The 11,274-nt window shown below is 51.5% G+C and overlaps 4 protein-coding genes across 4 annotated transcripts; 1 reads left to right on the top strand and 3 right to left on the bottom strand.

Annotated features, from left to right (window-relative positions):
* Positions 1 to 758: 758 nt before the first annotated feature.
* On the top strand, positions 759 to 5,388 carry Asppvi_002830 (chromatin-remodeling ATPase CHD1; the record flags this gene model as incomplete). Its single annotated transcript, XM_043298809.1, has 2 exons — positions 759 to 5,188; positions 5,244 to 5,388. 2 exons carry the CDS (start codon positions 759 to 761, stop codon positions 5,386 to 5,388), a joined length of 4,575 nt encoding a protein of 1,524 aa, XP_043154744.1.
* A 1,036-nt stretch (positions 5,389 to 6,424) lies between these two features.
* Asppvi_002831 (C2H2-type zinc finger protein) lies at positions 6,425 to 7,645 on the bottom strand (the record flags this gene model as incomplete). Its single annotated transcript, XM_043298810.1, has 2 exons — positions 6,425 to 7,038; positions 7,114 to 7,645. The coding sequence occupies 2 exons, from the start codon at positions 7,643 to 7,645 to the stop codon at positions 6,425 to 6,427; spliced, it is 1,146 nt and encodes a 381-aa protein (XP_043154745.1).
* A 584-nt stretch (positions 7,646 to 8,229) lies between these two features.
* Asppvi_002832 (aldo/keto reductase family protein) lies at positions 8,230 to 9,307 on the bottom strand (the record flags this gene model as incomplete). Its single annotated transcript, XM_043298811.1, has 3 exons — positions 8,230 to 8,710; positions 8,763 to 9,195; positions 9,256 to 9,307. 3 exons carry the CDS (start codon positions 9,305 to 9,307, stop codon positions 8,230 to 8,232), a joined length of 966 nt encoding a protein of 321 aa, XP_043154746.1.
* A 658-nt stretch (positions 9,308 to 9,965) lies between these two features.
* Asppvi_002833 (uncharacterized protein) lies at positions 9,966 to 10,496 on the bottom strand (the record flags this gene model as incomplete). Its single annotated transcript, XM_043298812.1, has 2 exons — positions 9,966 to 10,289; positions 10,350 to 10,496. 2 exons carry the CDS (start codon positions 10,494 to 10,496, stop codon positions 9,966 to 9,968), a joined length of 471 nt encoding a protein of 156 aa, XP_043154747.1.
* Between the last annotated feature and the right edge of the window lie 778 nt (positions 10,497 to 11,274).

Raw genomic sequence — 11,274 nt, forward strand, 5'->3', positions numbered from 1 at the left:
GATGTGCCGCCATACCTGTTGGGGACTCGCTTGTGGGCTCACTAGACTGTATATGGTATGGCGTGGTCTTGCAGCCTTGAGTCTCAGGCCGCAAAGCCATCTCTTCACTGCGACTCGTCCACCTCCCAGCCCGCAGCCCGGCGGCCAACCTTACCTACCTCTCTTTCTTACTCCCTCATCATATTATTCTCCCATCCGTATCTGGTGTTGCTCGCTCTCTCTCCACCACCCACTTTATGATTCTTTCTCCCAACACCAACATATCAATCCCTATTGATTCAACATTGTCTCGTACGTTCCTCCCTTTTTCGGGGTCACCTCGCTATGAATTGTGAGTATTTCCTTCTCTTTCCCTTTTACAGCCCGTGTCCTGGTTCTGTTGGCTGGGGTACTTCTCCACGTTATCGACCCACCGAACTCAAGAATATCGTTGCATCTTTCTGTCCTCATGTCTCTCTGAATTCTCTCAGTCATCTGGGCTGTCTGTCGGCTCTGATCCTGGTTCTGGGATTGACGCTCGCCCTCCTCTTTCGCCGTCGTTTCCTCAATACTTCCTGTCGCGTTCTATCCAATCCGTCATCCAAACCATGTCCTTGCATCATACCTTGTCTCCTGTCGGCTATCACAGGCTTCCTAGCTTCTATTTGCTGGAAATGGAGTCGCGTAGTGCTGCTCTACACATACCTTTGCTTTTCGTGCCGCTTCGACCCCGAATCAATCTTCAATGCTGACTTTTCTCTTCATCAACAGCCACTAGCATGGTGATCCCATCACCCTCCGACAATATTGCCAACATGGCATTGTCTAACGGCCTTTCTCCCTCCCTCACCTCGAATTCTCCAGCCGTGAACGGCGAACTGGCTGATAACAATGCCAGTTACAATCTCTCCGAGCAGTCAAACAATTTCTCATCGTCAGAGTCATCGCCCGATGCGGAGATGGAGGATGAGTCGTATCATAGCGGCTCTCCTGATGCTGAGGGGGTTGGCAGTTACTCTGCTACGGATAGTAGCGAGAAAGGTAGCAGCCCATCCAGCATCGGAAATTCCTCGTCATCGGAGATCAAGCGTGGCATCAAACGTAAATCATCATCTCTGAGTGAAACAGACTTCATCAGGCAGAACCCAGATTTGTATGGTCTTCGCCGTAGCGGACGAGCTCGGACAACACGCCAGGTTGTTCAATCCACATCCTCAGAGTCAGAGTCTGTCGCTAGGGTCTCACGCACCAAGCGTCGGCGCCCGGTAGCCTCACAGCGGTCCTCGAAGCGCCCATCCCCTCCTGCTAGTCAGTCTTCCTACTCTGCCGAGTCGGACGATGACGAGTATGGCGGACCTTCTCGTACGAGTAAGGCGAAACGTCGTCGTATGCTGCAGCCAGCGTTGAACAAAGAACCTTCACATGCTGAGATCCGTTTCTCGACGCGGAATGCTTCTCGTCGTGTCTCCAATTACAATGAAGATGATGATGATGACGACATGTTCTTGGATGAACCTGATGAGGTTATGGACAACTACCAGGCAAACCAAGTGGAAGACGACCGTCCAGCTGTAGATGTCGTGCTAAATCACCGCCCCAGAGAGGGTGTCAGTCCAGGTGACAACGATGTTGATGAGCACTCCTTTGAATTTTACATCAAATGGCAGGGGAAATCACATTATCATGCCACGTGGGAGACTTACAAATCCCTCATCGATAACTGCCGCGGCACTCGCAGAGTTGATAACTACATTCGCAAGGTGCTTTCTGAAGAGCTACGTATGAATCATGACGGAGATGCCCTACCCGAGGAGCGTGAAAAGTGGAACCTCGACCGTGAAAGAGATGTCGAGGCCATTGAAGATTACAAACATGTTGAAAGAGTGATCGCGATGCGGGATGGTGATGAGGGAACAGAGTACCTCGTCAAATGGAAGCGGCTGTTTTACGACTCTTGTACCTGGGAGAGCGAAAGTCTCGTCAGCGAGATTGCTCAACGCGAGGTCGATCGCTTCTTGGACCGTTCCTCTCATCCACCCTTGTCGGACAAGACCGAGATGAACCCTGCCACTCGCAAACACTTCGAACCAATCAAGGGCACACCGAGCTTTCTACAGAACGGCGAACTGAAAGATTTCCAAGTCAAGGGAGTCAACTTCATGGCGTTTAACTGGGTCAAGAACCGTAACGTCGTTCTCGCTGACGAGATGGGACTGGGTAAAACCGTTCAGACGGTCGCTTTCATCGCGTGGCTGCGTCATGTTAGACGCCAGCAGGGGCCTTTCATCGTCGTCGTCCCCCTGTCGACCATGCCATCCTGGGCTGAAACCTTTGACAATTGGTCCCCCGATCTGAACTATGTGGTCTACAATGGCAACGAAGCCGCGCGCACCATGCTCAAAGATTATGAACTGATGATCGACGGGAATCCTAGGCGTGCAAAGTTCAACGTGCTCCTTACTACCTACGAGTATGTGCTCCAGGACTCAACTTTCCTGAGCCAGTTCAAGTGGCAGTTCATGGCCGTCGACGAAGCTCATCGCTTGAAGAATCGTGATTCGCAGTTGTATCAGAAGCTGCTGGAATTCAGATCTCCCGCTCGTCTTCTCATTACTGGAACTCCTATTCAGAACAATCTCGCTGAGCTGTCCGCACTCATGGACTTCTTGAATCCTGGCGTGATAGATGTGGACGTGGATATGGACCTCAATGCTGAAGCGGCTTCTCAGAAATTAGCTGCATTGACGAACGCCATCCAACCTTACATGCTTCGCCGCACAAAGTCGAAGGTCGAATCTGACCTTCCTCCTAAAACGGAGAAGATCATTCGCGTTGAGCTTTCAGACGTGCAGCTGGAGTATTACAAAAACATTCTTACGAAGAACTACGCCGCTTTGAATGATGGCGCACAGGGTCAAAAGCAGTCACTTCTGAACATCATGATGGAATTGAAGAAGGCTAGCAATCACCCATTCATGTTCCCTAATGCTGAAGCCAAGATACTGGAAGGAAGCACGCGTCGTGAGGACGTATTGAGGGCACTCATCACAAGCAGCGGGAAGATGATGCTTCTCGACCAGCTCTTGGCCAAGTTGAAACGAGATGGTCACCGCGTCTTGATTTTCAGCCAGATGGTGAAAATGCTTGACCTGCTCGGCGAATATATGGAGTCTCGTGGCTACTCGTATCAACGCTTGGATGGAACGATTCCTGCTGCTGCCCGTCGCCTGGCTATTGAGCATTTCAATGCCCCCGAGAGTAGCGATTTTTGCTTCCTTCTGTCTACTCGGGCAGGTGGTCTGGGTATCAACCTGATGACTGCTGATACTGTCATTCTGTTCGACTCGGACTGGAACCCGCAGGCTGATCTTCAGGCAATGGCCCGAGCACACCGAATCGGTCAGACCAGACCAGTCAGCGTATATCGTCTTGTTTCGAAAGATACTGTTGAAGAAGAAGTTATCGAGCGGGCTCGCAACAAGTTGCTGCTCGAGTTCATCACTATTCAAAGGGGTGTCACTGATAAAGAAGCCTCGGAAATTCAGAACAAGATGGCCCGGAGTGGCATTGCCGTTAGCGAACCGAATTCCACCGAGGACATTTCCCGTATTCTCAAACGCCGCGGTCAAAAGATGTTCGAACAAACTGGAAATCAACAGAAATTGGAACAGCTCGACATTGATTCGGTGCTGGCCAACGCAGAATTACACCAGACAGAACAGGCCGAAGGTATTCAAGCGGACGGTGGCGAGGAATTCCTCAAAGCATTTGACTTCGTTGACATCAAAGTCGACGATCTTACTTGGGACGATATCATCCCCAAGGATCAATTGGACGAAATTAAAGCCGAGGAAAAGCGCAAGGCGGACGAACGGTACCTCGCTGAACAGATCGAGATGAGTCGGCCTCGAAAACGCAATGCTCCCGCTGATGGGCAGGAGTCTCGCGAAGAAAGAAAAGCTAAGCGACGAGCCAGAGCTCAGGTTACGGTCGACGAAGGGGACAGCTCTGACGAAAGTCACCAACTGGACCCGAAACGTCCTCTTAATCATAAAGAGATCCGCCATCTTTATCGGGCCCTCGTACGTTATGGAGACATCAATGAGCGCACAGAAGAATTCTTGCGGGAAGCCCGTCTTGTGGACAGGGACAGGGAAACTATTTCTGCCGTTCTGCGGGAAATGTCTGATATGGCTGCCAAGCTCATCCGAGAAGACGATGCTAAGATGGAGGCACTGGAAAAGGCAGGCAAGATGATAACAAAGAAGGAGAGGAAGGCCGTCTTGTTTGATTTCAAAGGCGCTAACCGTCTGAATGCTCACCACATCGTGGATCGTCCGAGAGACTTGCGCATTCTGAGGCAGGTCACCTCAACAGTTGCTGACGTCAAGAGCTTTCGCATTCCGGAAGCAACAAAGGCCGCGGATTATTCATGCTCGTGGGGCGCGCGGGAAGACGGCATGTTGTGCGTCGGTGTCGCCCGCCATGGATGGGGTGCCTGGACCCAGATTCGGGATGACCCGGAACTTGGACTGAGCGATAAACTCTTCTTGGAGGAGCATCGTGTCGAGAAGAAGAACGAGCGCGCGAACGCCGATGATAAGACAACCAAAACTCCTGGAGCGGTTCATCTGGTTCGCCGGGTCGAGTATTTGCTGTCAGTGCTGAGAGACAAGTTGACCAATGGCACCAATGTCTCTGCCAGGAGAGCTGTTGAGAACCATCATCGCAACAACCGGAACACCGCTCGGACCAACGCGAGCGTCAGTGTTTCGGCCTCACCAGCGCCGTCTATCGTACGCAAGGGTCACCGTGAAGCCGACCGTCCAAGACACCGTTCTCAGACCCATGGAGCCCGTGACAGTGTGGAGCGGAACCATACTCCTGGTCGGGATTCTCGTCCAAAGTCTGGCCAAGAGAATGACCGTTCTCGGCGCAAAATGTCTGACGCTTCGAGCGAGGATATCCGTCGTCGTAAACCGAGCGAGCGTAAATCGAGCGATAACGGTAATTCCGACGAGATGCTTCGCCTCTTGTTCAAACCTATTCTTTCCTCTCTCGAGCGAGTCTCCGGTTTGACTAGGGACAGCATGACAAGTAAAGCGCGCCGCGCCTCTGAGTTACGCAACCTGCTTGGCTACATTGGCGGATTCATTCGGAAGACCTTGAAAGGAGAGAACTACATGCCGTCCCTTGAGATTCGCTTGTGGTGAGTTCATTTCATATAACCGGCGGGTACGCCAGTTCGCTAACCATTTTGATAGGGAATATGTTGCTATCAACTACTGGCCGAATAAAGATGCCGGAGGTCGTCAACTCCAGACGATGTATCAGAAAATCGTTGCTGCGAACAATGCAACCGCCAACAAGGACGGGTCTGCGTCAACTCCATACTCTGCTAGAGATTAGACTCATCAACTTTCATCCGCGCGTCTGACAAGGTAATCATCGATGCCTTGTCTCGGAGACCAATATTCAATCTTTTCCTCCTTTACCCCTTTTATCAAGCCTCTTCTTGAGCTACATCTATGCATACGTGAAACGGCATCACATTGGCGTTTGGTCAGTTGACAAAGGTGGTTTCGAGCGGGCTCCTCATGATATGTTTGGTTTATTTGTGTAAAACTCTTTTCTTTTTTAAGTTTCATGGTTTCCATATGGACCTGTTCCCCCCCGACTTCGGGGCGTCGGGCCTCGTCTCTGCATCTTGTCGGTTTTTCCATTTACAGGGACCCCCCTTATGGAGTGTTGGGCCCTGTTTTGCGTTTCCTGTTTCTCCAAGCCCATACGGGCCCCCCAACTGGCGTGGGCCCTATGGTGATGTCCTTTCGCATTTGTTATTTTCACTTCGTGTATCTTCTATTATGGGGTCACTCCCTGGAGTTTGATTTCGTTTTGGGATCATTCGTCGTTTCTGGGAGATGCATTCAATGCGTTGTAGACCTCTTCTTTTCTTCATGTCATCTTTGATGCTTACGGTGTGGCGGCTTTTAGCGATCATCTGGGCTTGACATTGTGTCGAATATCTTATTTCATCTGAGCTTTCTTTGCAGGGAGGGACAAAAAGAACATGATTCTCATCACTCATCACTTCTGTGCTTGATCGTGGATGCTCTTGGAGATCTTTCGTAGTCTGCGTAAGATGAGTCGGATATTAGTCTGGTCAGCACCTGGAAGACTACAGAGGAGTACAACGACTTGGTGCGATGTAGGTAGTGGAACGATACATTGATTTCCAGATTCCCGACCTATCAAAATAATGATACAAGACATTATTGTTCGATCTGCAGATACATCCATGCACTGAAAAGTCCGATGTGCCACACTGAATCGCAAGTACGTAAAAAAATCCACAATGACGCCGAAAGCTTAACCCGCGAAAGACCAGTAGAGAGAGGAAGTAGGTAGGTATACGGAGAAGGAGACAAAGTCACGTAGCACGAGATCATGGAGGAATCGACATTGAGTCGCGGCTCAGACTTGCCTCTACATCAGCCACAGCTACGTGCTGTTTCTGGACACCATTTGGGGCATTGTCTGATTCGGCTGGGAGACCCTCCGAGGCCACAATGGCACTGAACAACCGGAGTTCGGCGTCGATGACATCGTCGAAGATGGTCTCCTTCTCCAGCCACGCCTGCTTCCTCTTCGGCCTGATCTTCTCCCATTCCTCCTTCAGCTCCTGGCCTTCCTTCTCGGCCCAGTGGATCTGCCGACGAAGCAGCCGGTAGAGATCGTAAGGCCGGAACTGGAGTTCATGCTCGTCGAGACCGATCTCGGAACCGAACTCGGGTAGTTCGAGCTCGTCGAGGTCTTCGGGGACGACTGCCTCATCGTTGGCGATCTCGCTGTAGCGGTCTGCCTCGTCCTTAGGTTGCGATAGCTTCAGTCTGATACGCTGGAGTTTACTGACGGGAGTTCCGGCGGGGGTTCCCATCGCGGAGGCTGGGACATTGTGGCCTTTCGGTACGGGGTCGGAGGGTCGGAGGGCTTCTGTCTCGTGGACGGTTCGCATGTGTTTGGCGAGGGCGTCTGAACGGGTGAAACTGCGGTCGCATTCTGGAGGGATTTGTTAGCTCTGCACTCAATGGAGATTTTGTCAGGCAGGAATGAGGGCGGATGAAAGGTGCTCACCGGGTAACGCGCAGTAGAATGGTTTCTCCCTCGTATGGCTCCTCATATGTGCGCGCAGTGCGTAGCCGCTCGCATGCGTTTGGCCCTTTCGAGGACAGTCGGACCACTCGCAGGAGTATCTCTTCTGTCGGTTACCGACATGATCGTTGTGGATGTGCTGGACCAGATCATCCATGTTGCCGAGATCGCCCACGTTGCATCCCTCCCACCGACACACGGTAACCTGGTCGTTGCCCTGGCCGCTGTAGTCGTCATCCTGGCTGCCGCCTATCAAGGCCAGGAGGGTGGGAGAGTTGGGGATGTCGCCGGAGGTATCTGACGAGATCGAGGACGAGGGGGAGGTTGGTGGTAGGTCTTCTTGAAAGGTGGTCGAGAGAGGAGTATTGCGATCCCACGACGCGACACCGGTGCGACGACGCTTGGAAGGAGGCAGGGTTGAGGCCGACGGCGAGAAGGGATGCTTGAGGTCTTCGCGATCCGACATTTCGTCGGACGCAATCGAGGAGAGGGGGGAACCGGGAGATTCGGTCATTGGGATAGGCGTTGAAGCCGACACCGGTGATGAAGAGTTTGAGGATTGATGCTGAACTGGATTGAAAGCTGCTGCCGATAGCGCTTCAATGGCGACACTTTGCGGAGTGATGCTGATGTTTGATTCGAGTATACATGCAGCGAGCAACACGTGATGAGGCTATTCCGATCGAAGAAAAACCCGCACAACCACCAAATCTTCTCTCTTTTCTCCTATTCAGCTTCAAACAACAATCAATTGCTCGACAACACGTCGTCAATAGACTATTGCCATCATCGAATGAACACAGCAGCTTAGCTTGGGGTCTAGTGTAAGTACTATTGTTCGGCCCGCTCTTCTTGCGTGATGATTTAATCAAGAATTCTGCAATGCGGACAATCTCCAGTCATTTGTGAGATTGCATGTTGACTATTCTACACTTGATCTGACTTATTCTCTGGCCTTCAATGTATTCTGCTATACATTTCACGGCAATATGCTGACAAGATCAGATTTATAGGATTATATATCTGAATAGCTGTCTGTGCTCAGTAATTAGATGTACCATATTCACTACAAATCTCTCTGCAACAATGAACAATTGCCTAGTACCGAGCACCACGAACTTCATTCTCTTTGAGAATTCTGTCAAGCTCTGCCATTTCGGCATCAGATAAACGGGGAACGCCCTGCAAATTCTGCGTAACCTTGTCGCTCGTTGTACCCCCAGGGATCGGAATGATGGTAGGCATACCTGGCTTGTCGCTCAGGGTCAGCAACCAGCCCAAAGCGATCTGGGCGGGTGCGACGCCCTTGCGAGAGGCCAAGCCCTTGACCTCGTTGACAAGCTTGATGTTGTGCTTCATGGTATCGTCCTGGTACTTGGGCAGCACCTTTCGGAAGTCACCCTCGGGAATCTCAGATAGGCTCGTGAAACCACCGGCCAGCACTCCGCGGCCCAGAGGCGAGTACGCGACGAGTGGAATCCCCAGTTCCGCACAGGTCTCGGCCACGCCGTCCTGCAGGGTGTGGGTGTCCCAGAGAGAGAGCTCAACCTCTACCGCGGCAATTGGGTGGACTTTGTGTCTGTTCTCGGTCATTAGTAACAGCGTAATGGCAAATTAGAAGTAGAACGTACGCTCGGCGGATCGTCTCCGCATCCACCTCACTCAGCCCAATTCCCTTGATCTTGCCCTCCTTGATCAGCTGAGCAAGGACCGTCACCGTATGCTCGACCGTCGTGTTAGGATCCTGCCGGGCGCACTCGAAGATATCAACCGTCTTCTTCCCGTCCAACACGCGTAGACACTCGTCCACGCTGCGGCGGATATTCGCCTCCGAGCCATCCGGAACAAGCTGGCCCGGCTTTACGCCGCCCTTGATACTCAGAACCACCTTGTCTGCGTTCTCAGGGTACTTGGTGAAGTACTTGTTCAGCAGGTGCAGCGAGTTATACTCCGGGGTACCGTAGAGCTCGCCACCGTTCCAGAAATTCGAACCAAGGGCGAGGGCCGTGTTTAGTGTTTCGAAGCATGTCTCTTCAGAGGGGGGTTGAGGGTTCCATGTCATTCCTGGCCTGGTCAGCAGGGAACTCAATTGAGAGTAGAGGCGCGCATTAAAGAATAACGTACTCATCATGCCGTAACCCGTAGGGCCGACTTCTTTTCCAACGAGAGACGGCATCTTCTTTTTCTTTCCCTTTCTTTCACTGGAGGATTGCGTGTCAACTCGATGTCTATGTGCAATTAGAAGCAGCTCAGCGATTGATCTCAGGCAAAGGGTAGGGAAAATTGTTGTATTTATGCTTCGGCTGCCCTCGGTCGACTTGAATATTGATGCCAATTTGTTGCATCATGCAGGGTCCACCCCGCGCCGGATGCCGACAGTGGCGGACTTAGCTCTCTTATCGCCGCCAAGCTTACACTTAACTCTGTCCATCTTCTATCTATTTCTATGAGTTAGCCCGGCAAAGGGGCGGCTATCGAGAAACCGAAAGCTGTGATTACCATGGTTGTACTCGCTGTCCGAGTTTAGACGGACTTAAAAGTGAAAAAGATAACGGATCATGGTGCGGATGCCGATGTCTACGGAGTACAGGGATGAAAGACGAAGAAGTATGAGAGGAAGAGCTTTTGGTGAAGATGTACTTTTTATTATCTATCGCTGACTATTACACAACCTTGTTATCATAACTCATTAACATCTAGCATGCTTAAGCGTTTATCGCCCCTGAAAGAAGGGCACCATCAAGAGAAGAGCCAACAGAAACCGCAAAACAGATGACCATCTCATTCTCGATAGACCAAAACCATCATATTCAGAAACTCCTAGTCAGAACGTCTCAAACTAGCGTAACCTCATCCTGAGAGAGGAACGCCTCGTGGAACTTGTCAACAAGTGTGGAGAGAACATCATCCACGAACCCGACGGGGTCCGATGAGTCCTGGGACTGCTGGTCATCCGAGTTGTTCTTGGGTTCGCCGACGACAGAGGAGTTGTGATCGGCCGTGACGGTGTTCGTGGGGCTCTTGCTGTCGTCGATGACACCGGAGTCCTCTACCTTCGACTTCCAGTCGTCTAGCTTGTCCAGGACGCTGAGACCGAGCGAGTCTAAGACATCCTTCATGAGCTGGTTGCGGTATTCGTCGGCTGAAGGGATCACTCTCTGCGCAGCTGTTAGTGGTTGAGTTGTATGTATGTATGTGGTGAGGGGAAAGGGACGTACGGGACTAGCAGATCTCGAGTGGAGATCAGATCTTGACGGGCCACTCCCTGATTTGGAGACGGGACGAGTCGACCCCAGGGAGGATAGAGCTAGGATGGTCAGGAGGAGGAAGCTCAGGAGCATCGATGACCGCGTTGACTGCGACATGTTGAGCGACTGAGTGGGATATAGACTTGTAAGCTCTTGTGGCTTGCTTCGGGGATGTAGAATGACGATGTCTTGATGATCCAAATGAACTCGTGGAGGATGATGTGAGGATGGATGATGTTTCTGGCAACGATTGCAACGATCATCGAGCGCTTCATATACCCTATGCATTCCCGGATTCCCCCTTGCGCGGTCGATCTGCCGCCGTCAGGAATGCGGGAGTGGCTGGGGAAGCAACGGTCACAAGGGCCAGGATTCCTCAGACTACCTGCCACGCTTCCAGATCGGTCGATATCTTCTAGTGCGGCTGCTGATAAGATGGACTACATGTCTAGCTCATTGTTGTGGCGCAGAATTGGAATGATGCGCCTGGGGAAAGAATTGTAGACATAGTCTATCATGTATAGGCCCTAGCGTTCTATTGGTCTCTCCAGTTTAGTTGATGGCTGTCATATTTCGCATAGGTACTCACTGCTGACCTTAGGGGACGGCTGAAGGGGTCCAGAGGTGGCCGGCCCTCTGACATTCCAGTCTGATAACACCCATGCCACTACTCTGAGTAGTGCAAGACTATTCTTGCCACTGAACATCATGGGACCCGCCACTATTATAATACAATTCCACGTTTTGCCGAGTTTGTAGCAGTTATGGTTTCATTCCCAAGTGATGGAGCATCGCATAGCATGGCGTTGCCCTATGTAGTGGCATAACTATCGTGAATAGCATTCACAGCTGTGGCCTAAATGTGCTGTCGCACTCTATAGGATAATAGGCCTGG

Source organism: Aspergillus pseudoviridinutans, assembly GCF_018340605.1.
Source record: "Aspergillus pseudoviridinutans IFM 55266 DNA, scaffold_2, whole genome shotgun sequence".
Classification (NCBI taxonomy): domain Eukaryota; kingdom Fungi; phylum Ascomycota; class Eurotiomycetes; order Eurotiales; family Aspergillaceae; genus Aspergillus; species Aspergillus pseudoviridinutans.